The sequence below is a fragment of the Enhydra lutris genome, unplaced genomic scaffold, assembly GCF_002288905.1.
Source record: "Enhydra lutris kenyoni isolate GAN:26980312 unplaced genomic scaffold, ASM228890v2 scaffoldscaffold29, whole genome shotgun sequence".
In the NCBI taxonomy this organism is placed as follows: Eukaryota; Metazoa; Chordata; class Mammalia; order Carnivora; family Mustelidae; genus Enhydra; species Enhydra lutris.
The window spans coordinates 15,959,838-15,985,919 of NW_019154113.1; the positions used below are offsets into that span (position 1 = coordinate 15,959,838).

The 26,082-nt window shown below is 51.2% G+C and overlaps 1 protein-coding gene across 6 annotated transcripts in view; it reads right to left on the reverse strand.

Moving 5' to 3' along the window:
- Positions 1-26,082, reverse strand: part of LOC111152589 (neurotrophic receptor tyrosine kinase 3) — a 368,407-nt gene that overhangs the window by 239,993 nt on the left and 102,332 nt on the right. For all 6 annotated transcript variants that reach the window (XM_022511093.1, XM_022511092.1, XM_022511091.1 and 3 more), the window contains exons 4-8: positions 17,980-18,048; positions 8,644-8,801; positions 7,790-7,932; positions 7,214-7,355; positions 6,486-6,782 (exon numbers count right to left, since the gene is read on the reverse strand). In XM_022511093.1, coding sequence (XP_022366801.1) covers positions 6,486-6,782; positions 7,214-7,355; positions 7,790-7,932; positions 8,644-8,801; positions 17,980-18,048 — 809 coding nt within the window. The remainder of the gene's footprint in view (positions 1-6,485; positions 6,783-7,213; positions 7,356-7,789; positions 7,933-8,643; positions 8,802-17,979; positions 18,049-26,082) is intronic.

Below are 26,082 nucleotides of genomic sequence, written 5' to 3' on the forward strand. Positions count from 1 at the left end.
CCTGGGATCATGACCTGAGCCGAAGGCAGAGGCTTAACCCACTGAGCCACCCAGGCGCCCCGGGAGACGGGCTCTTTAAAGAGGTAATTCAGTTAAAAAAAACTGATTAGGGTGGACGCTAATCCAATATGGCCAGTGTCCTTGCAAGAGGAGGCGATCAGGACGAACCACAGAAGACCACGTGCAGACACGAAAAGAAGACGACTATCTGCGAGCCAGGCCAGAGGCCTCAGAAGGAGCCAACCCTGCTGACACCCTGATCAGACTTCTCGCCTCCAGGGCTGCGAGAAAAACACGTGTGTCTTGTTTAAGCCACCGAGGCTGTGGTCCGCTCTTACGGCAGCCCCGGGAAACTACACAGATTCTAAGTCATAGCACAAAATGAACATCCCCGAGTTCGTACCAATGTAAATAAGCAACTGAATGAACACACAGGGGAAGAAGAGACGCTCTTCCTCATAGTAGCATTCCACCCAACACACGTAGAAGGAATGATGGAAGGAAGAAAGTCACCACTGGCAAATACCACAGTTATAGACTGCTTTGGGCAAGAACCATCAAGGAAGGCTAAGATTAATGTGTGAAAGCATGAGAAGACACAAGACGTTCACAAAGTTTCTAAACATTATACTCATTAGGTACAAAGGGAAAAAAAGAAATCACCTTGAGGTGGAGAACCCTGGCAGATACCATGTCCACCCAGTGACAGAATTAACTGATGTCACCAGGAACTAGAGGTGTGGACACCACGTGCCCCCACGGTGATGTCCTGTGCGAGCACGGCATCATTTCTGTGCTGTTCATGCCAAAATAGCGTAACCAGCATTAACTGGGAGGCAGCAGTTAACAAACCCAAAGTGGGGGGGACATCTACAATATAACTAGTGAGTATCCTTCAAAAGGGTCCAGCTTGGGTACCCGGGGGGGCTCAGCTGGATGAGCGTCTGACTCTTGATTTCAGCTCAGGTTGTGATCTCAGGGTCGTGGGGTCAAGCCCCACAACGGGCTCCACATTCAGCAGGGAGTCTTCTTGGGATTCTCTCTCTCTCTCTCTCTGCCCCTCACCCTGCTCTCATGACCTTTCTCTCTCAAATAAATCAATCTTAAAAGAAAAAAAAAATATGTCCAGCTCATGAACGACCATGACAGACTGAGGGACTGTCCCAGACTGAAAGAAAATAAAGTGACAGAGCATCTAAGCATGGCGTATGGTCCTGAACTGGGTCCTAGAGAAGAAAGGACAGCAGTGGACAAAAGTTGGGTCCGTAAACTCGATAACAGTGTCAGTGTTAATATCCTGCTTTTGCACATTGGACTGTGCTTAGGTAAGATGATACCCTTTGGGGAAGCTGGGTGAAAGGTATAAGGAAGTTCTTTGTACCATTTTATTACTTTTCGGGGGTAAGTTCTTTTTTTTTAAGATCATTTATTTATTTGAGAGAGAGAGAGAGAGAGCAGAGGAAGAGAGGGAGCACATTCATGGAGCAGGGACAGAGGGAAAGCGAGAAGCAGGCTCCCCGCTGAGCCCAGGACCCCAGCGTCATGAACCAAGCCAACAGGCACCCCTAGGAGGTAAATCTTAAACTAGTTCAAAATGATGAGTTACCAAAAAAAATCCTAAAATTTGTTTTCAATAAACATGCATTTTCAGGCTTCATCCCAGAATTTCTGAGTCAGGAGGTCTGGGGAAGGTCTTGGGAATTTACATTTCTACCCAAGTTTTCAGGTGCTGCTGATGCTGCTGATCCCTTTGAGAATTCCCTGCATTATGTTACATCTACTGTGGCCACGAGCCTACCACACTCTGAAAAATAAGAACAACCCGTTCATTCGTTCATTCATCCATCCATCCACCCATCCATCCATCCACTCATCCCTTGGTCTTCAGGCCCTGGGCTAAGTCCTCACAATCACCATAATTTTGGCTCTACTAAACAGGCACCAGCTAATATTCTTCTCTAACCACCTGTGGGGCAAGTGATGCTTTCTGTGAAGGAGTCTAGACAAAGCCCTGTTTACAGTAGGTGCACGGTTAACGGCTGGCTTCTCTGCTGCCCATTTTGTGTCGCCTGGGGAAGGCCAACAGAGCCTTCTCCAAATTCCTGAGCCCAACCTTCATGCCACCACCCTCTTGTAAGCTGCAGGTACCAAAGGCCTGATGTGTGGGGAGGATGGCGGGGAGGGGGCCCGAGCATTGGCTTCAGAGCCTGGAGAAAGACAGGTGCCAGATCAGTTCACAGTTAATGCTGATTTGTATATTTCTCATAAGGCTCCCGTTTATTAGAGAATATTCTCACATCGGGCAAATGTTTTGGCCGAGTCTATGAACCCTGTAATCTCCCAGTCAGCCCACGTGCTTAGCTCCCTTGCTGGAGCCTGGGAACACGCATCCATCCGGGAAACACATGAACCCAGGAACAGGGAGACTTCCTGGTCCCCTCTAACCAGTGGGGGAACTCAGAATTTTGCACTGGAAGAGGTTGGTACCCAGGAATGATCCTCACCTCCTACCCACCAGCAGCTGGGAAGGACAACTAGAACCACGGGCCAAGGTGCTGTCTGAATAGGAACAGGGGTGGGCATGAATCCCCACTACCCCAGTCCCAGACTGCACTTCTTCCAATCCCAACACTCATCAAAAAGTGCCTTGTGGGAAAAGCCAGTGGGGTCCAGAGAAGGGAGAAGCGAGGCAGCAGCCTGTGTCCAGACAAAGAGGTGGACTGAGATGTGCTGCTGGGAGCAGATGCCCCAGGTTTAGGTGTGAGAAAGCAGTGGGGAGGCTGAGCCAAGGCCTGCACTCACACCGCCCATCCTGCACAGACGCCCCATCTCCCCTCCGCTGCACGCAGCTGCCGGTGGCTCAAACTGGGAAGAGAAATCCCTCCTTTCCCCCCAACCTGGCAGCCTGGGACCACATTCTATCTCCACAAGTTCCTTAGGGCAAGGAAACCAGCCTTGACCGAGGCTGAGGGCGCTGGGGCACTGATTTCTCCATTGTTTGTACCCAGCGTCGTGAAGGAATTCTGCTTTCTGCCGTTGTAAAAATCCCCATGAAAAACTGGACTTCTGGCCAAGTAAAAAATGAGAATGTAGGACTTACGGCAGCTCACTTACTCCTAAATGTTTTGTCAAGTAGTCTCAGGTATTTTTTGCACACACACACACATACACACACACAGACACACACCCACATACCCCTTGGCAACATGCCTCCTTCTATCACATCATCATCTAAGGAACACTCTTGCCCAGCCTACAACCTCCTAGCTATCACCTCCCACCCTGCCGTCACTTAGACTCTCCAGGTCCTCCCTTCCTGACACGTGAATCCCTGATCCCTGGTGGCTCCCCACTCTTATGCCCAGATCCCCTCCGGCAGCCCCGCTAAGTTCCTGGAACACCGAAGAGGATTTAGCTCCACCGACCTCCCTAACCGATCCTTGCAGAAAACCTCCTTCACCTTCACCAAAGCTGGACGCCATGTTGAGGGTTTTAGCCCTTCTCCGGAAATGTAGGAGGAAATCCAACATTCCTACAGCATGTGTAATTTTAGAAAAACAAGCAACAACAACAACAACAACAACTTTTCCGGAACATTTTCATTTTAACGTCCTACTCTGAGAAAATCTTTACTGATGGAAGCCTCTGCATTTCCAGATTGTTCCGTTAAATATATTCATTCCAATCAAATCTCTCCCATGGGTCTCAGGACCATGGAGAATCAGAAAAGGAGACCGTTACCTTCAGATCTGGTTCTGCCCCCAAACAGATACCCTGTCAGTCGCCCTTGGGTGTGCTTTTCAGAAAAATAGAAACAAACAGTCCCTCTGGGCTTACTCTGTGCCAAACAGTGTGGTAAGCATTTCCGGTGAATGAATCCACTGTGCGTCAACCAATCTTCACCACGGCCTTTGAGGTAGAAGCAGGCGCTGAGGAATTTGCCTGAGGTGACAAAGCTGAGGAGCGATTTAGAGAGACTCTGAACCCTGGCGGGTTGGATGGCTCCCTGTCCCTACAGATGACTCTGCCCGGATCCTACCTGTTAGAACCCACAAGCTTGACCAGAAAACGCTGCTCCTAGAACGCCTATGTCCACTGCATCCCTCTGTCCCAAGAATCCTGGCAGTAGCTGACAGCTGGTCCATCTTTCCTCTGTCTCAACACCGAAACCCTCAGCATACTTCGCTTAATCCTCATGGCAGCTGAGGGAGGAGCCTTTGTTCTTGCTCCCATTCCGCAGATGGAAAAGTAGAGGCAGAGTAGAGATCGTCTTTCACTGCATGCCAGTTGCATACCACGCGCCAACCCCGTCCTGGGAGCTGAGGCCACCTGTCTGGTCAGGTCACAGACGGGATTTGCACCTCCATCTGCCTGATTTCAGAACCCTCGCTCTTAACCTCTCCGCTCTGCTTGCCTCGGAGCGAGAGAGGAGTCACTGTGATCAATTCGACGTCGCCACACGCTCAGGGCCGAAGACAAGAGCAGGACCCGCAGACAGCCTCACACCCAGAGCTCAGCAGGGATGAGGTTTACTGCCTGCTCCTCCAGATAATTTACTCTCCTGAACATTTAGACGTTTTGTCGTTTGACACAACTGGCCCATCTTATCCCTGTCATGGCCTTTTCATCATCCACTGATTCTTCTAGGTTCATAAAACAAGCAAACCCTCACACAGGGTGGCCCAGGCGGGGTCTGAGGAAGATGCCTTCTGGTGGGCTGTTTCCCTCGGAGCTCCCCTGACTCCCCCCTGCCTTCCACCTCCCGAGGTCAGAGCTCACCAAACAGCATGGCAGGTGATTGTTCAAACACCCCGGGGTCTCTGATGCAGCGGGGCCGGGTGGGGCTGGAGAGTCTGAGTTCTAACACATGCCCAGGAAATGGTGATACTGCTGGTCCAGAGACCCCTCTTTAAGAACCTGAGAAGGTGGCAAGGGGCTGCTGTGTCTCTTGGGGACAAAAAGGGTGTCTGTATGGCTGGGAGGATGCAGAGAACTGCTCTGAGGACAGCCTCTGTGGGGAGCAGCCCAGAGTGGCTCACCCTCCCTCCAGAGCCTTCCAGGGCTCTCCACACTCTCCAGACCCCCAGAGCTCCCCTTTGGAAACAAGCATTGCTTTAGGGAACCTCTCTAGCCCTTCGCACCAGCAAGGCCTCGCCTGTGTGGCCCGGCAGTGCCCAGTATCTCCCTAAAAGCTGCTCCCTCCACACCACACGGAGGGCGGGGACTCTTCCAGCTCCCGGGGCAGAGATGGGCGTGGCCGGCAGTGCCACTGGGCATGCTGGGGATGATGCTGAAAGTGCTGGACCAAATGGGACCGCCAGGGTCTTAAACACCAGCACGTTCGGGACCCTCTCCTGAGCGACGGTGCTGCACCACCCTGGACCTCAGAGGCAAGAATCTGGCTTCCCATGCATCTTTTCATTTCTGAGCTTCGAGCTGGAATTTCCCTGCACTGAGATAAATGAGGCCACTGAAGTGGAGGTGCTACCCCATATGTGAGGGCTGAGAAGTCCCCTTCACATAAGCAGATGAGGAACGGGGCTGGCTCTTGCTGGCACCCTTCTGTGTGCATGTGCGTGAGTGTGTGTGCACGTGTGTGTGCGCGTATGCGGGTGGTCGGTCTTCTCACTCCCCTTTATCTCGCTAGAACCCCTGAGTCTGGAGACTGAAGGTCATCCAGCCTGTTCCCAGCAGAAATCAGCAAGGTCATCAGTTTGCTCGGTTTCATTGACAGAAACCCATCAGCTGCTGGACCCTCCGAGAAGCTACAACCGCGTCCATGGAATTCTTCGGGGCTTTTCTTCTCTTGCAACCCAGGAAGGTATTGGAGAGACTGTAGCTCAGACAGATAGTCACCCCCCTCAAAGAGTCACACAAACAAAGTTCTTTCATTCCTTCAGTTACCAGCCCTGGTTCCCTGGACGTAGCAAGCTCAAGGCTAGAAGCCTACCCCCTCGCCAAGCCTTGCTACCAACCAGCAAGCAGAAGGAGGTTCAGTTCACACGTCTGTTAAATGTGGGGTTGAACTAGAGAGACCCCAAAGGCCCTGCAATGGAAGGTCATCGAACCATGGTTATGTGTCAAAGCCTGCACGCCTTGTAGACCAGAGGTCATGAGTCAAAGGAGCAGTGTCGTCGTGCCCATTTCACAGATGCAGGAAATGGAGGCTCAGACAAGCAAACTATCGTGCCGGGAGTTCCGCAGCAAATAAAGAACTGGGTCAAGATTCTCTCTGTCTTTCTTGTCTAGCTCTCAGGCCCTTCCTCTACCAGAACAGGGCATGTCCATGCGTGCACAACTGTGCATTTCGGAGGGGGCCTGACAGCCCTGGAAAAAACAGGCTTTATCTGGTTTACACGAAATGCTGGTGGGAGCAGACTTGGCCCCAAGCAGACTTTGGTTCACCAGAGATAACAGTGTCCTGGGGGATGCCGTGCCCACCCTGCACCCTCCTGGGAGGCGCTGTCACACTGCGGGGGCCTCACCTGGGAAGGGCTCCTTGAGGAAGTGGCCGTTGATGGTCTGGTTGGCCGTGCCCAGCGGGTTTTTGGCGATGAGGGTGTAGTTGCCGTTGTTGTAGTGCGTAGGCTTGTTGAAGAGCAGGCAGCCCTCGGACACCTCGCCCTCCTGGTAGTACTCCACATGCGTGATCTTGGACTCCCGCAGCGGCTGCCCGTTGTGCAACCAGAGCAACGTGGGCGGCGGGTTGCCCCGCACCACGAACTCGATGCAGTGCTCCAGACGCAGCTCGGGCTCCTCCAGGCTCACCACGCGTGGGGGGTCTGCGGGGGACGGGCCTGCTGACTCCCAGCACGCAGAGACCCCCGCGCCCCAAAGCAGCCCCCCCAACACTAGGACGGGGATCCCGGTTCTCCCCCCATCCAGCTCGGAGAGGACCCAGGGGATCAGGGGTACCCCCACGACCTTCCCAAAAGTGGGGAAGAGAGGACTGTCTTCCCCCACGCTTCCCGGGTCCACCACCACTGGCCCCGTGAACCTCTAGGAGCGAAGAGAAGGCAGACGGGGGCTGACATGGGGGTATCCTGAAGATGAGTTGCAGGCATACCATCTTCTGAGGGACAGGGACGCCCTTTCTGGGGTTACCAGCCAAGAACTGCCTTGTTCAGTCCTGCCCCCCTAGCACACCGCCCCCCGCCTCCTGCATGACCGTCCCCCGGGGACACAGCCCCCCTCCAAGATGGCAGCCACTCACAGTGCACGGTGAGGGCCACACTGGCGTTGCTCATGCCCACCACGTTCTCCGCGATGCACGTCAGAGTGAAGCCATTGTCCTCGCTTGTCACATTGACCAGGGTCAGGTTGATGGCGTGTACGTTGGTCCAGTTCAGATTTGTCTAAAACCCCAATGGAAAAAAAAAATCAGTTTCTAGAAGGCAGTTCCCCATTCACCTTCCGAACACCTGCAGGAATCAAAAAGAAAGCTGTGTAGGAAGCGAAGGAGGCCTTTCCTCCTCCCGTGCACACTGACCAACCGCCAGGCTCGCTACACTCAAGAGCTCAGGAAACCCTCACATTTACCCTAGGGGGTGAATGGTGGCATTACACCCACTTTACAGATGAGAAAACTAAGGTACAGAGAAGTTTATTAGCATGCTGAAGCTCGGGTTGGCCAGAAAAGGTTGGAGCTGGGTGAGAACCAAGTACATGCAGACTTTCCCTCTTCTTCCTTCTCCTCATATCTCTGGCTTCTCTTCCTGATGGAGCTCACTGGGACAAAGAGGTCAAGGCTCCCCAGCCTCCCGATGGGGCCGGAGCCTAGGGCGCCTACCTGGTGGGTGTTGATGGACTGCAGTCCCGTGACTATCCAGTCTACGTCGGGCAGAGGGGATCCAGAGCCATTGCACGTGATGACAGCGTTGTCGCCCTCTCGAACGGTCAGGTTCACGTGGCTCACACTGATCTCAGGAAGGTCTGGGAGGCAGGACAGGACGAGTGGAAAGATAAGCCAACACTTAGTACCAAAACTTTGTCCCTGGGGTCGATGGTGGCCCTTCTCAACACAACCTGCTTGATCAAGCTCTTGGAAGGCCCCCAAGTGCCAGAATCTTCCCAGCACCTCCCTGCCAGCAGAGGTCAGAGCTCAGAATTTAAGCCCAGCTGGGCTCTCCCACGGGCCAGGCAGAGGGTGGGGGTGGGGAGGTGCTCAAAGAATGTAGTTCCAGCAACCGGCTCTCCAGCTTTGGTCTGCTTCCAACTCCCATGAGGAGTCTGCTAGAAATTCAGGTTACCGAGGCCCATGCTGAGACATCCCGTGATCTTGTTAAGTCTGCAGGGCCTGGGCATCTGCTTTTCTAAAACTCCCTTAGATGCTCCTGATATGGAAGATCCAGAGCCCACGCTTTAAGACAGACTCCTTCACATCTGATTGACGAGTATCTCATAGGGAGAAACGACGCTGGTCCATTGAGAAGGGGCACACTGCACCCCTGTCTTCACCAGGCTCAAGGAGGGACAGGGATGACCAAGGAGGTGAACGGTAAGCCAGAGCTGCACCCAGTGCAGAGTTCAAGGCTGAGGGTTGGGGGGTGGGGGCAGGGGCCAGAAGGCCCTGGCTCTGCAGGCTCCCGCGCGGGTGTGAGGGCCCTTCGCCTGGAGCCCGCCAGGGCCAGGCCACTCACTCACCACACTGGCTGATGTTCATGCGGAACAGGGGCAGCTGCGAGCCGTCGGCACCGATGCAGTAGAGGTGCTGGCTGTTGAGCTTGGCCTCCCCCTGCTCCTGCCACAGCTGCATCCAGCGGATGTCACAGCTGCAGTTGAAGAAGTTCTGCTCCAGTCTCCTGAGGGCAAGGAAACAGGGGAAGGGACCTCCTGAACCAAAGACGGCCCTGCTCCCCCCGCCCCCCCAGGGCTGGAGGGATGCCCCGACCTGCTCTTCAGGGACTAGAGAGAGGAGGGGTTTAGCAAGGTCTTGAAAGAGATGAAAAATACTTCTAAGTCCATGAATTCCTTTCGTTTTTGCACTCATTTGGGAAAAAAAAAAAAAAAAAAAAAGAATCCACTCCATTTAACTCACCTGCCAACGAGACCCTTTTAATTACATCAGCTTGGGATATCGCTCTTCTCAAAGCCCTCCAGTGGCTTCCCATGTCATCGAAAGTCAAGGTCAAAGGCCTACAGGCTCTGCAGTGCTCTCCATCACCTCTCTGACCTCATCTCCTACCTCTTACCCTCTTCTTCTTCTTCAGCCACACTGACCTTGCTATCTGTCAAGTTCACTAGCACAACCAGCCTGGTGCTGCCTCAGAGCCTTTGCACTTGTTGTCCCTTCTGCCTGCAGAGTTCCTACGCATAACATGCCTGCTACATTGGCTATCTCACTTCATTAAAGAATCATATGGCCTTCTCCAAATACTGCTCTAAGTAAACTGCCAACAACCCCTGCCTTAGTGCAGCCCACTCCCCGCCCTACTATTTCCTTCCCTCCAGTATTTGTCACTGTCCAGCATCACTTAAAAAATTTGTTTATTATCTGTCTCCCCAAATAAAAATTAAGCTCCATTGAGCTCAGAGAAATTGCCTGTTTGGTTCATCTGTATCTCCAGTGCCTACAACTGAGCCTGAGACGTGAATGCCTATTGAATGAATAGAAGGAGGGAAGGGAGGGAGGGAAGGAGAAGGAAAGGGTTACTCTCCCCGGGGAGCAGGTGGCTCGCAATTTCCACGATCAGCTCAAAGCCCATCGCAATTTCCACGATCAGCTCAAAGCCCATCACGATCAGCTCAAAGCCCATCCGTTTATTCTCCATAAATTCAAGAAAATCCTTACGAAGCACCTGTTCCGTGTCTGGCTGTGAGCTGAGCACTGCTGGTACAGAGGTGGATGAGACAGCCTGGGAGCATGGAAAGGAAGTGCATCTGATGGGAAAAGTGTCAAGTTCAAGGTCTTCCTTCTCTACTGACTTTCCTTGTGACTGAGAGCAAGTCCCTGCCCCTCTGAATGGGGTTATCCCATTAGGGGGACAATGAATGGCGTTCATTGATGTAAAGCGCCCAGGAGATCTAAAGGTCTGCCTCAGTAGGAAGAACGTGATTCTCTTGCTGGACCAGTAAGGAGGCGAGTGTGTTGGTGCCCAGGAGGGGCACTAAGACCCAGGATATTCTGGACAAGGGGTGGAATTCCAAAGTAGTGAGGCATGCATCAGAAGTGATCAGCTTTCAGGGAAAAGTGAGGTCCTGGAGGAGGAATCTGTGTGTCCCAGCCAGAGGGATACCGCAGGCAGAAGGTGCCAACACCTTTGCACGAAAGCCCCTCGGTCTAAAGGTACGCTGGCTTTTCCCTGCACTCTTTCAGGAAAGGAGAAAGGACCTAGGCCTTCATGAAGCATCTGCTTCCCACAGCCACCCTGGAAGACAGCCAGCACTGTCCCTGTCCAGAGGGGGGACCCCCACTCGCCTTGGGAGGGGTTGAGTCTCGTACTCCAAGTCCCTGGGCTGGGGTGGGACCAAGCAGGGCTGTAAGCCTCACCCTGCTGGACTCCAGACCCCACACGCCCCCACCCCGTCTACCCTGTGAAAGGCACCGCTGGCTGTGAACAGAGATGCAGAGGAGTCAGCATGACCCCCGGCTCTGCGGCTCCTGGGCAGAGAGCAGGGGAAGAGTTCACGGCCACGCTGGAGGCCGAGATAGGAAAACAGGAAAGAAAAGCTGCGCCAGGGCACAGAGTTCACGTCAAGGAGCACTGGGAAATGCAGCTGGAAGGGAGAGTGGAAGCCAGATGGTGCGGGACCTTCACGGCCACATCAAACATCAGCAAGCTGGGGATTCATCCAGGGGGCGGCGGGAGCCAGGGAGGCCCTCGGAGCTCGCGACGATGGGAGCAAAGCAGGTCTGTCAGAAGAGTAATCCAACAGTACTGTGCATGACGTGTGTGCCTTTCTCAGAGCACCCAGGCGAAGGGATGAATGGGGGACAAAATCCTTGACTCACACGCCTTGACTAGACCCGGTGCCTGGCACAGGGCTACATGCACCCAGATGGGGCATCTGCCTTCAGTGACGTATTGGTATGTGCCGGCCAGCAGGCTCAGAGTCACTCTTCTTGGGCTTTTGGTCTCAGAACTCCTCTTTACTCTTAAAAATCCCTGGGGGCCTCCAAGAGCATTTGCGTATGTAGATTACACTATCCCTCTTCACCATTTTGGAAGCGAAGTAGAAAATTTTAAAACACAACACCACGTTAGCACAAACTGCCATTCGTCACCAGGGCAGCGACATTATCACAGGTTAAGTGACCCTAGAGGTCACTGTGATAATGTCGCTTGGGGTCACACCTTCTGGGGCACCAGAGTGAACAGGACAAGTAATGTCTCAGATTCTACCCTGTGGTCTCCCTGATAGGGTCTTGGGGGTCCCACGGAAACCTGGACCCCCACTTGAGAACTGCTGCCATGTTAATAAGGGTCTCGAGTAGACTGGTAAAAGCACAGCAGAGGGAAGGGAAGGTGGAACAGACACGGTAAAGAAGACAAGGTGGTATTTGGTGCTTTGCTGGAGGTGGAAGGAAAGAACGGAGGATGACACCACAGTTTTAAGCTCCAGGAGACAGGAAACCAATGGAGGAGAGACACATTTTTAGCTGAAAACAGGAGAGAAGGAACCAATGACAAGGAAGAAGGTCGGTGTATGAGGCATCGGGATGAGGTCCTAGAGGAGGAAGGTGAAGCATGAGGCCGGGAGTCTTGGAGGTCCTGCCCCAGTGGAGAGGCAAGATGGCGCCAGGGCGGAGCCAAGAGGTAGAGGAAAGAGAATGGGGAGGCAGGAGGAAGTAAGAGCTAAGAAATAAAAATGGAATGACGTCTGCGCTGCACCTACCACCTGCCCAGCACCATGCGGATTGCCCTCCACACGCCAGCCCCATGAGCCCTCCCCTCAGGGACGAAGCAGGGGAGGCAGGGGATGGCTTCCACAGGGAAAAGCAGAAGACCAAGCTAGGCTGCCCAGTGTGTGGAGGACAGGAAGGCCTGAGGACGTGGGTCTGTGTTTGCATTCACACGGCGGGGTCGAGGGGCGAGGGGAGGCCAGGCAGCCCTGCTGGAAAGATACTGAGAGTCCAGATGCTTCCATATATGCAAGCTGAACCAGGTCAGCCTGGTTTTCCCAGATGCTCGCTAGACAAGATGTGGTCATTCATTATGAAGCAGTTGTAAAAAGACAAATTATCCACCCGGGTGGAAAAGATTAACAAGGGAGGGGCTGGGCTCAGCGGCTTCGAGACCATGTGCTTTAGGGAGTCCTGCCTCGCCCGAGTCCCACACTGCTGCGTCCCCCGACTTCTCAGTGGCTCCCCGCAGGGCTGATAGGGCCAGAGCATGCTGACGCTAGTGGGACAATCAGTGGGATGACAGGGCTAAACACAAACACACTAACGGCTTTTTGTTTCCTTCCATCCTTCTCCTCTAGGATCTGGTCCCCTAGCAGTGTCCTGGAAACTGCACAGAAACCTTCAGCTTGTCCCCCCTACCTTGGGACTTTCCTCCTAGACAGCAAGACGGACACACACAACAGAAAGCATGTTGAGTCTGAAGACAGGTGTCCCGGGCATCCCACCGAGCAAACCTACCATAGTTTTCCATCCTGATGAGAGAGGGTTCAGGAAGGGGGGCCAGAAGCAGAGAAAGGCAGCCCTCAGTCTACATAATGCCACCCACTCTTTTAGCAAGTCAGGTGTCTCGAAGAGGAGCCATGGCCAGAGCTCCAAGTCCCAAAGGAGGAGCCTGAAATGAGCCTTCCCTGCTCCATCAATAATGCAGGCAGCCCCGTGAAGGACACAGCCACAGCTGCTTCGGGGCAGAGCTTATCCTACACCCAGCCCATGCCCCAATATGGCCCAGGGCCTAATCGCAGGGCCCTAGGGGCGACCCGCAGATTAACTCAGCCCCATCCAGGCACACACAGATGCCTATCTGCAAGGCCAAGGCCATGGCAGTGTATTCAGAAAACACTGGTTCCCCTCCGGTCATCACTCTGCCTTTCTTCTTCCCTCCACAGAACCGGTGCTGCCAGTGGCGATCCTGGGGCCCGGGGTGTAGATCTACGGCCAACCGGGGAGGCCTGTCCGCAGGTCCATGTGATGCTCACCGCTGGCCTCCCAGAGATAACACAGTGGCAGAAGAAGTGCACAAACACAGGGTTTGAGTGGAGCCTGTGGTCAAGCTGGGCAAGGCTAGTGCACTGAGTTGTGTCTCCCCCAAAAGATCTGGGCAAGACCTCAGCCCCAAGACCTGTGAATGTGACCTTACTTAGAAAAAAGGTCTTCTGTGGATATGATCCCGAGAAGGATCACGGGATGATCACGGGACAAGATCATTCTGGATTTAGGGAGGGTCCTAAATCCAAGGATGGGTGTCCTTATAAGAGACAAGAGGGGAAAAGCCAAAGACGCAGAGGCAGGGAGCACGGCCACATGAAGATGAAGGCAGAGACAGGAGCGGCATTGACACAAGCCAAGACCACCAGGGGCCACCAGAAGCCCGAAAAGATAAGCAAAGATTCTTCCCAAGAGCCTCTTGAAGGAAGAGTGGCCCTGTGACACCTTAGTTTGGGCCTTCTGAACTCCAGAAGGGTAGAGTCACTTTCTGTGGTATGAAGCCTCCTTATTTGTCGTGATCTCTCAAGGCAACCCTAGGAAACTAATTTGGCCCATAACTTCTTCCCCAAGGTTCTGCTTTAACTTCTGCAAAATGGGGGTAATTGTGCTCGACCCTCTTCCTGCACAAAGTTATTATGAGGATTAGCGATAATACATGATAACATGCTTTGTGAATTGAAACGGACTATAAAGAGACCAGAAATTATTATTACAGTAATGCTATTATGAACATGACTGTTCAGGGACTTTTCTGAGAGCCGTGGAAAGCAGTCATGGCCAAGACTAGGAGAAAAGAAAGTGCCAGGATCAGCCCAAACCCATCCCCAATACCGAGTTAATATTTTACCAAGTCGATTAAATCTGCAAATTATACCAGAGGTAATTATCACTTTGCTTTAAGAAAACGAAATATTCCAATCTGTTTTAATCATGTCTGCTCTGTGCGTGCAGGATATTAAGAGAAGCCTGTTCGAGATACACTAATGGTCCCTAGGGTATTTCTGGAAGGGTTCTGTGCTGTGGGTTTATATCCTCTGATGCCTCTTGCCTTTGCCTAAATTTCATCATGGGATTCAGAATCCAAGCTTCTTTTCTTTCTAATTCATTCTTTATCTCTAAGACAATCTCTTTGATTCCTGTTCTGATTTCTGGACAGACAGTTCCAGGCTTCGTAAGGAAAAAACAAAAACAAAAACAAAAAATCACCACCTTGATACAACCAGAAACTTCTGAGAGCAACTGTGCAATGCCAACTGAAATTTCTGCAAACCCATGCCACTGACACAGTGCTAAGCTCTCCAAGGAGTCTTGAAAGATGCCTGCAGTTTTCTCAATAAGAACAACAGGTCAGGTGATCAGCCAAAACCATATCCTTCATCTGAGAAAAGTAAATGGGAAATGAGTAAGGGAAGCTTCCAGCTCATGACCAGGGCTCTGAGATGCTAACTTGTCTGGGTCTCCATCTCCCCACCCCCAATCCGGTGATTCCACTCAGGAAGCCACATTCTTGAGAGTGGTTTCCAGAAGGAAACAGCAAGTATGGGGGAAGCTTACTGAATTGTTTAAGGGAAGAGCACTGGTCTTTGGAAACAGCAGACCTGGATGGTGGTAATGCTAATTACCGTAATACTAATTCCCATTCCCATTGATAAGCTCTGTGATCCCGGACCAGTTGTTTAACTTGGCCAAGCCTGGATCCTTCATTTGTAAGACTGTTTATGATACCTCCCGTGGGGGTTGCTCCAAAGATGAGTCAGGACTTTGTTCATAATAGGTACTCAATAGAGGGCTCTTCTGTCTCCTTCTCTACTATTGGAAAGGTCATAGATACTCAGCCCTTCCGATGGAGAATGCCACCAGATCCGTTCTTATAGCAAGGACCTTCCAGTGGGGGGGCATCTGGTTGGGGTAGGCAGAGATCCTCAATAACAGAATAAAATGTGCCGAGAAGTCACTGAATGCCCTAGTTAGCTCCTTCTGTTCCCGCAGAAGGTGGCTCAAAGCCTCCCACTCTGGCTTTGGGATCTTCCTGCTATTGTGGCACAGAAAGCCATCTCCCCCTGGCCTCTCTCCTCCAAGGCCAAGATTCTATCTTCCTGGAAATACCCAACCCATCCCCACACCCCAGCCCACAGGCTCCATTGGGCAGACCCTGGCAATCTACAAGGCTCATGCCAGATGGCGCCATGTGGACTAATCAGGAAGTCGGACAAGAAAATACTACCCCCTCTTCCATTTGCCAGGAACTGGGATTGTTTGGATTTTAATCATAGCCACAGTGAAAAGCCAACATGAGGACCCTCCAGCCAAAAGATAAATTTTCCACTCTCAACATTCAACTCTTCCTCAAAAAATAGACCCCTACCAGGACAAGAGGGGGGCTTCTTTATTTTCCCACGTAACTTTTTTCTTATTTAACAATGTGACAGAAATAAAATACTCTGGGACATGGTGGCCCTCACACACTGGCTCACACTGGAGGGAACGTCTTCATTCCTCCATAAGTCACATCTAGCTCACCGGTGTATTGATCCTGGGCAAAGATGAATGCAGAATCCCATGATCCTCTGGGATAAATCTGACATTTTCTTTAAATATATATCCATGGAACAACTGTTTCTGAAACTCCACGAAACAGGTCACCAGGGCAGCACACCATTGATTTCACATCCAATGATTTTTTAGAAGGAGCACTGAACGTTTTCTCAATAATTCAGCCAACTGCAGACCCCAGATGTCCCCCAGAGAGATGCTGTCCCTTGCCTCCTACAGAGGAAGGGGAAGGCATTCTGCGAGAAGTCACATGAGACTCCCAAGAAAGAGAGCCCCCAGTTAGCTCCTCTATGGCAGAGCCCTTGATCGGATCTAGGGCAACGTAAGAAGGAATTGGAATCATGCACTTTTTGACAATTATTGCAGAACTGCTCCTTGAATTGGAAACAGATTTTGAGAGGCTGAGGGACAGCTAACGAGAGTGGTCAAGACCTTGAGTCCATATGCTACCCCTTGGCTAATGGGTAACCCGAAACAAGATACTTCACCTTGCTGAGTACCTCAGGGTCCTCGAATGTGAAGTGACGGTAATAATTCCTACCCGATAAATTACTACAAGGATTAAATTAAATAACGAATGTACATAATTTAAGAGATTGCTTGGCACAGTGCCTGGCACAGGAGTCAGATCTCAGAAATCGTTAGTAGTGATCTTAGCAGTCATGTTCATTTAATGCTAAGGTTTTCTTCCACCTACAAAGATGGGAATGAATACGATGCATCAAGTCAAACGGTCTGACATTTAGCTGTCTGTGACACCTGGGACATCATCTAGGTTTTTCAGTGTTGTATAAATAAGTAAGTATATATTTACGTTTTCCTCAGCCCCGGTAGTTTTTAATCAGTGTACCTCAGGATCTCAGCCCTATGTGGCTAAAGGACTGTAGTCACTATATCTCCTGGGGCCGCACCAGAGGAGTAGCCCAGAGGGAACGGTAAAATCCCAAGAAGGGAAGGCAACCCACACCAGTACTGTCCTGAACTTTCCAGCACTGTTGAGATCACCTCTGTACTTCCCGGCCCTAGGATGGCCTTTCAAAGAATCAGGGCAATCAGGTCCATGAGGATAACTGGGGTATACAAAGCCATCATGGGGTAATGGGCTATTGAGTAACTGGATATAAATATTCCCCTCCTCGACTAGCTGGATTGGAAAAGCTAAGATCCTGACTCATCCGTGAACTCAGGTCTTCCCAGGTGGAGGGATCCTCCAGTGGGGGATTGAAAGGCTGACAGCATGGGCAGAGATCCAAGGCTACCGACTCTTGGTAAAGCCTTGGATCTCAAGGCTTTACCAAGCCTTGAGTCACTAAGTCACTAAGTAAAAGGGAATATTAAGTCACTAAGTAAAAGGGAACACATGAGCAGTGTCTCTGGAACCCTAACTCCCTAATTTCATCCATGCCTCAATTCCTTTTCAATTCATTCCTTGATTTGTTCCCTCAACATAACATGCTGTCCTTCATGCACAGAGATGACCCTGATGACTCACACAACAACACGACTCGTTTTTTCCAGCAGTGGTCAGGAATTTTCACTCCTCCGTCCAACAAGGATTTGCACAAAATGGCTGGAGGGGGTAGGGGTACATCAATCAGCCTGGGAAGGTAGTCAGGCCAAGCAGTCCACAGGCAGATGGAATAAATATATGGACTTGCCTCCCACCCCTCACCATCGGGATGCCCATATGCAAGCCAAACAGGCTGACAAAAGATGATGAGTGGCGGAAAGGGCACACAATCGGAAGTCAGAGGCCTGGGTTCAAGGCCTAGATCGGCCAGTTCCTAACAATGCAATCTTGCCTGGGTCTCATGTGCCTTTTGGGGGCTCAGCACCTTCACCTTAAAATGAAGAAATACATTTTATATTGGAGATATAATAACACCTATCTCTCATAATGCTCATGATGATAAATCTATTTTTTTCATGATGATAAAGCTAAAGTCACATCAATGAAAGCACACCTGAACATCCACAAACTCACAAAGTATGAGTGTCACTTGTTATAAATTGAAAATACTCCTATTATTATAAGTATAAATGCTATTACTACTAGTTACCTACAGACCACAGAACTAGGTCCTGCTCAGAGATAAGATCCCGGTCTTCTTCGGAAATGTGCTGGAAAGAGCATCAGAAACCAAGCAACAAAGAGGGTGTCTCGCTCTCGCGAGAACATGGTACACTCTGTGCCACCCAGCCCAAGGAGCCCCAAGGGCACACCCAACCTCGGGTGGTTCCACCACCCCACATTTCTCCCCACCCAACCTCTACCACCGCTCTACTGCTTGGAGGGTCTTCAAAGCCAAACTTACAATTCCCGAAGACTCAACGTCTGGAAGAGCTGCCATGAGAGTGTGGTGAGCCGGTTACTCGACAGGTTTCTGCAAGAGTGACAGATAAAGGGCAAATTAAGGGACGGACCCGGCGTGAGTAATGTTCTTGGTAGGAAGCTTGTTTATTTCACGGGAGCCTGGTTTTGTTGTTCTTTTCTTTGTTCCATTCTGCTAACAGTGTATCTGCCAGTAGTCAAGGCTCCAGATCAGGTTTGGAGAGGATTTCGAGGAAAGGAAAGTGAGAGATTTACAATGTAAAAAAAAAAAAAGAAAGAAAGAAAAAGAAAAGAACGGTTGGTCATTTTCCCACATTCTCTCACCACAGTAAAGGTTCAGGGAAACTTCTGGAGGCTGCCCTCCCACAGGGGTACAGAGCTCTTAGGATACACAAGCCAACAAGCTTTATTCTTCATTTTTATTATTGAAGTGTCACAGACATTTTAAAAACTGGGCATATTTAATGCATACATCTTGATTAATTTCAAGGCAAGTGTAAACCCATGAAACTGTCACCATAAACAATGCCATAAACTTAACCATCAACTTTAAAAAATTTCCTCCCTCCCTCTCCCTCTCTCTTTCTTTTTTTTTTTTTTTGCTATAACCGTTAATATAAGATATAACCTCTTAACACATTTTTAGGTGTACACACCACCTAATTAATGACTCACGACACTGTACGGTACATCTCCAGGACTTACTCGTCTTGCATAAATGAAACTACGTCCCCTGTTACCATCAAGAATTCTTAACATTCACAATAGTGGGAAACCCTGCAGGTCACCTACAATTTCTTCTACCCAGTCCCTCCCCCAGCAAAGAGGCCCATCCGTGATCAAGACATCAGCCTTTTGTTCACACTTCTGTTCTCCTCTTAATGGCTATTTAATTGTTCTCATTAGGATGTACAGAGGAAAGGAGTAGCCATTAGTCTTCCAAATAACAGAAGAAACACACCCACGGTGATCACGTAGCCAGGCTCAACAGACGACTCTTAACATGACAACAGCCCTTCAAGACGGCAGTTAGACATGGTTGGAGTCAACGTGATCCCACAGGAGCACTACTCCTGCACTGATGAGATGGGATGGTGGTAAGATGCCACACAGGTCAACATTATCCACACCTACGTGCGCGCACGCGGGCGCATGTGTGTAGTGGTGCCAATTAAACACGCAGGTGATGAACCCAAGTACAGACTCTTGTTCACACATGTGCGCATACGCTCTCTGCACACCTCTACTTAGATGACTTCTACAGCAGACACTTGTGGAGGAACCAAATACAGACTCCTTGGGGGAACGAAGGGGGCACGAAGGAGGAGGTCCCTCTGAAACTTACATTCAAGTTACAAATGAATAAGCAAGGCGACGACAGTTTGCCAATGACAGAAGGAAGGGGACAAACCAAGTGATGCCATCATGGATGCCGGAGAGGGAGACAGCTCCTTCACACAGGCGCTTCGGGAGATGTCCTTCAAGAGGGTAGCATCGAGCTGAGGCCAGAGCTAGAATGAACCGGTGCCAGGGCTGGGGTTTTCTGGGCAGTGGGAGCAAGAAGAGCAAAGGCAGAAAGGGGGCCGGTGGGAAAGGAGGTAGGGGAGAGTGGTCGGGGGTAAGGAGGAGAGGTGAAAGCCACAACCACCTTGCCGGCCATGGTGAGAACCTTGGATTTTTATTTTAAGGAGCAAAGAGAAGGCACTGGATGGCTGTAAGTAGGGAAGGGACATAATCTAATTACCATTTCTTAAAGTGAGAGACCAAGCCTGGAAGCTGGCAGACGATTTTGATTAGGAGGCTGCGGTAGTGTTGAGGAAGGGGATTAGAGATAACGAAGCAGGTGGATTCAAGGAGGCGGGGAGAGCGCCACCAGAACCTCCTACTGGATTGGGTCTGGGAGAGAAGGGAGCGAGACGCCGCCATCAGGCCAGCAGCCAGATCATTTAGTGAGACCAGGAAGGCTGTAAAAGCGTGCTATCTGGGGTTCAGATCATGAGCCTCCCCTTGCAAATGCTAAGTCTAAGATGCGTGTGAAATATCCAGAAAGAGAACCGGCTAGGCTGCTGGACACCTGGGTCTGGAGGTCACGGGGAAGTCCAGGCTGGTGGCATCACAGACGGCACGCACCGACTTTACAGGGACAGATGGCACACACAAGGACAACCTAAGGGACAGGGCTTCCCCTTCATATCTGAGGCAGCCCTACCCTTGGTGACAGCCGGTGACTGTGTTAGAAAGACAGCCCCCTTTCTGCGGGTGCAGGGGACTGGTGGGCAAAGGAAGGGAACGACAGGAACAGATGTCCAGGCGTCCTGTTCCACTCCCCCCGCACCCAGCACTCTCCATAGTGTCCTCCAGCCTGCACATCACTGTCTACGGTAGACACCTCCGGAGCCTGCTTCCTGCCGACGGAAGGAAGAGCTCGAACTGCATATGAATCACCAAAGCTTATAAACCTTAACCTGTCCGAGCTTCCCAAAACCCCTATCCTCGGTCCACTGTAGGCCTGAAAGCTGCCTCCATGTCCCAGTGATCAGAAGGAAAGGGAGATAAAGGAAGGCCTGCATGGTGGCCACTTAAGGACACCAGTGGGGCACGGCTCCCCTGACCCACCTCCTGCTCAGGAGGGTGGAGTGGGGATCTGGTGCACATGCCCAGCGAGCGGCTGGCTTTACACTGGGTTTTGCACCTGGAGCTCAGACCTTGGGGTCAAGGATTCTGGGTCTCGGTACTGTGCTTGGGTCCCCATTACGCTTAGCCTCTGTGAGGTTCCAGCAAATGTGAGCGACTCACCCAGGTGGAAGCCTTCTGTCCTGTTCTCCCGGCTCACTATCTACCCACAGTCGCAGCAGTGGCAGCCGACATCAGGCAGGCCGCCAGCCGTGAGGTCTCCTCCTCACTCCAGCACCTCCTTGAGCAGAACCCCCGGTTCTAAAACTGAGCAGCACCCCATGACAGTTAGCAACCGGGAACCCCAGATTAGCCGAGCGCTCAGAAGCAGCCCTGTCTGTATCTCCCCCTCCACACCCCAGTGAGAAGCAGGGACTAATGCAGGTGTGAGGCAGGTGAAGCGGGGACCCTGCCCATCTCTGAGGGAAGACCAGCCTGGGAGCGTGTGCCGGGGGGTTCCTGGGGAGCCTGAGGGATCAGGCTACCAGCAACGTCCTTCCACAAAGGTCATGTTTTGCTACATTAGGCAGAAATGTCATGAGAAAATTGGATTCTAGAAGAAAGAAAATAACAGGCATTCTGGGCAAATAAAGACTAAGAAATAGTATTATCTCCTTATTACAAGCTGGAGAGGGGAGGGGGGGCCTGGGACATTCGGGAAGGGGGAGTAGACAGGGGAGGGGGGTCCCTGTTCTCCTGGGGTTGTCTTGGCTTTATCTCCTTCCTGCCACGCCCACCAAGCCCCACCCGGAAGAGAAAGGGCCCCTGGATTCCTCCAGCTCTTTGGCCAGATGGAGCAGCCGCTGCAGGACTCACGGGCTGTGTCTAGGACGACCAGTTCCCCTCCTCCCCAGCCACCTCCCTGGGATACAGACCATCTCCTCCCGTTGGAGGGAAAGCCTGCCCTTACCTCTTCTGCACACCAGCTACTCTCCTGTGCTCCCACCTTCCTGCCTCCCTTCACTACCACTAAAACCAACAGCCACCACTCACCAAGGGCTTCCTCCTGAACACCAGGTACTGTGTTCAGCACTTTTACATTCATGAACCTATTTAGTATATGCAACGGAACTGGGCGGGTGTTACTGACATCTCTGCGGTCGATCTGAACAGGTCTGAGTGGCCTTAATGCCAAGACTCGGTCAAGAAGCAACAAACCACACCCCCAGGAACGTGTGCAACCGATGCGCAGACATGTAAATTCCCAGGTACGTGCACACACGCACACACCCGTACGTCGGCGTAAGTTGCCAGAGATGGGGGCACTGCGCTACACGAGTCCCTGGAGGAAGGCAGTGCGCACAACCTGCACAACTGTACATGTACCCAGTACCCCGCCAGAGACGCGCGAGAGAAGCCCCCAGCCCCAGAGACAGTTATGTACACAGAGGACAAGCAAGACAAACACAGAGCCACCCCAAGATAAGCAGGGCACACCTCTGGCCACCCTTCCCTCACGGGCATTTATAAATGCTCATGGTGCAGGAAAATGGGGACACTGAGACACAGGGCTGTGATTGACTGACCGCCCCCCTCAGAACTCACTACCCCTGATTTTCCTCCCAGCTAGTGCCTCAGCTGGATTCACCTGCCACCTGTAATTGATGGGCTGGTTATCCTGCTCATCAGACTCGATCAGGAACCATCCTGCCTCCGGCCCCACAGCAGCGTCTTCCGGAAGCCTCGTCCCTGACAGATCCATTATCCCCCATCTCTGACTTGTGCTTGGGTCAATGGCCAGGTTCCCAGCCACCTGACCACTGGAATTAATTTGGTGAGCAAGATTTTACGAGATGAGGCATCAAATACTTTCCCAAAATCAAGCTCTGTGACATTGCCCCCGTATCCCTCATCTGAGACTACCAAACAGCCATTAATTCTGTCCTGCACTGCTGGCTTTTTCACAGTCCAGACTCTGGGGCCCAGAGTAATGAACAATGAGGAAGCTCCTGGGTGCTCTGGGAACAGGGAGCCAGACACACAGATGGCCAAAATCGGACCCAGAGGAAACAGAGGGCTGAGATGGCCCTTTCTTCCATTAACCCCTTGGTGAACACGGGTCCTCCCAGGCTTAACACCTCAGCATGGCAAGCAGCCTCATCACCTTCCTAAAGGGGACAGCCGACTCCAGCAGGATAGAACCCATGATCTGGGAGGATATCGCCCCCCACCCTGGGAACCCTGCTGTCCAACCAGAGGTCACTCAAGATGGAACCTGTCACCAAGAAAAGGCAACCAGATGAATTCCTGTGTTGCCCCAAAGGTACCAAGTCTATGGAGGCTGAGACTTGAGGAGGGGACACTAAGCTCCATCCACAAGTGATCCTGAAGCTGGGAGACTTCGTAGAGTTCCTGGATGTACAGCATGGCTGATGTTTGGAAGGGCTTCCTCTTCTCTCGGCAGAGGCAGGCCTGGGGGGCAGGTTGTGTTTCAAGACTGGAGTGTGTAAAGGATCGCTGGAAGGTGCCAGGTTCCCTCTTTGAACCCCCCAAACTCTCTTTTCCATCTTCCAGACCTGGGGGCCCCTGGGCCCCCCACAACTCCCCTTACATCTGTATAAATACACGGTATGTTAATGGAGCCCCCTCTCCAAAGTCATTATCACTGTGTGATAGTCTGTGTCTCCTCTCCTGGGCCCCCCACCCTCTTCCTCTATTTACCTCGCACCAGGTTCCTGTTTATAAGTCCCATCCCCTCTGCCCTGGACTTGGATGTGAAACTCGTCTCAATAAACCCTTTGGAGTGAGAAAAGAAAAAAGAGAGAGAGAGAGAGAGAGAGAGAGAAAACACTGAGAACAAGGAGCGTGTTCAGCTGCAGCCCAAAGACAAAGGTGGCTTCTCCTAGAGGATCCATTCCACTGCCTGCAGAAGGCCTATTCTGAACACTGGCTCAGAGCATCAAGCACAGCTAAGGCCCTTCTCGTCTTGGAGGCTCCAGGAGCTGTGGCTTACTGGCTGCGTCCATCATGATCTCAATCTCATTTCCTTCATCCAAGAAGGCAGCATTTTGAAAGGTGCAATTCCTTGGACGCCTGGGTGGTTCAGTCAGTTAAGTATCAGCCTTTGGCTCGGGTCATCATCTAAGGGTGCTGGGATCAAGCCCTGAGTCTGGCTCCCAGCCCAGCAGAGAGCCTGCTTCTCCCTCTGCCCCTCCCCTCACTTGTTCTCTCTCTCTCTCTCTCTCTCTCTCTCTCTCTCTCAAATAAATAAATAAAATCTTTAAAAAAAAAAAAAAAGGTGCAATTCTTCCTTCCCTTTCGTGAAATCAGATGTCCCCTTGGCAATCTGTCTGTCCTCCTTTCATTTTCCCCATAAAAGAAACATCTCCTTGGTCTTCTTGGAAACAGCCAACTCCCTCCCCTGCCACCCCGTACCAGGATCCTTTTGAAATTGCTGAAGAACATGGAGGGAAGGTCAAGAAAAGAGAACCACCACCCCACCCCCATGCAGCACCAACCCCACATAGAGTTTGCTGGAAAGGAACCAACCCACCAGAGGAGGAGGAGGCTGCCAGTCTACTGCCCACTTCTCCAAGACCCAGGGCATGTATGCTGCATTGACCTTGACCTTGTGACTTTGTGTACAGTTGGCCCCACACCAGAGGTGACTGCAGCCCATCATGAGGAGTCATGAAGGTGGCTGCCACCAACCTCCTTGGGATGAACCGGTGGGAAGGAAGGAAGAGCCATATGCAATCTCATCCCCCAGGCCTGCCACTAGCCACCAAGGAAGCTCTGCAAGCCAATCTCTTAAAATCCAATGCCTGTGACAAGGAAGCAGGGGCTACAGCCCAATGCTCCTCTTGAAGACAAGAAATATTTTTCTACATCATTGATATATTTGCTTTTCCCTCAATTAAATTGCTGTAAAAGGGGGTGGGAGTTAAGGCCATTTGAGCCATTTTTATTCAGCTAAATTACACTGGATGGCTCATTTAATGAACTTTAATGAAGCCAAAATGCTTTCTCTAATCAAATCTCAAGTGACGTGACTGGTCTCTTGACCTTAGATCAGGAGACTGGAGGCAGCTTTTCTACAAGGCCCTGTGCTGGGCTGGACCAGGGTTTCCCAGAGAATGTTCCTGGGAATCTTAAATCTGTAGTACGTTTATGGATATTATAAGGGCAAAAAAATTCATGTTGCTTGAAAAATGTGGTTTTAAACAAATTAAATGGGCTCATTTATTGCAGAACTTCTCAGAGCCTTTATGAAGAGAAGGATCTGACCTACTGAGTCTCAAACTTATTGGACCACAGAATCTTTTCCATCAGGCATCCAACCAAAAATGTCACCCCACATAGCATACAGAAATGATGGTTGTGGTCAAGAAATAGGTATTTGCTCTTGGTCCAGCATTCTTGGCTCACAGCTACCAAAACCCCCGGAATTTCTTGAGCAGTAAGAACAATGAGAACATCTTTTATTATAATATTTGAGCTCTTCTCCTCAGCTCCTGAGATTGCTTCAGAGAATGAGGGGACTTTTGCAAAGCCCCTGAAGATGGGGGCTAGTTGCTACGGGAACCAACCATAGATAGAGGACTAGAAATTTCAGTCCCACCCCCTGATTTCTAGAGAGGGGAGAGGCAGTGGGGGTTGAATCAATCACAAGTGGCCAATGATGGACTCAAATAGGCCTAAGTAATAAAAGCCTCATATAAACCCCATTTTAAAAAAAAGAGGGTCCAGGGTTGGTGAACCACAACACTTCCATGTGCCACCAGGCCAGACACCAAACTCCACAAGGACGAAAGCTCCTTGGTTCGAGACCTGGCCTTATGTATCTCTTCATCCGGCTGTTGATTTGTACTCTTTAATATCCTTTGTAATAAACCAGTAATCCAGTGAGTAAATTAGTTTCCTGAGTTCCGTGAGCCACTCTAGTAAATTAATCGAACCCAAGGAGGGGGGGTCGTGGGGAACCTCTGATTTACAACCAGGGTATCAGAAGTACCAGGAAGAACCTGGACTAGGGACCGGCATCTCAAGTGGGGTCTGATGCTGTCTCTGCGTAGATGGTAGCTGAATTGAGTTGAACTACAGGACACCCAGCTGGTGTCCCAGAATTGCTTGGTGGGGTGGGGAGAAAAACCCACGCATTGGAAACTGGGTGCAGAATCATTCATCATGGAGTGCCGGGCTCGGCAAGCTAGCATCTGCAGGCCAGCACTCTGTTCTGGTAAATAGATTTTTGGAATACAGCCACACCCCTTCATGTCTGTGTTGTCTGGACCCACGTTCAAGGGGGAATAATGGCCCTCTGAAGAGGTCCACATCCAAGTCCCCAGAATCTGAGAATAGATCAGTTTCTGTGGCGAAAGAGACTCCGTGAATGTAATGAAGAGTGTGGACCTTGAGATGAGAAAACTATCCTTAATTATCCCCTGGCCCCAGGGCAATCACAAGCATCCTC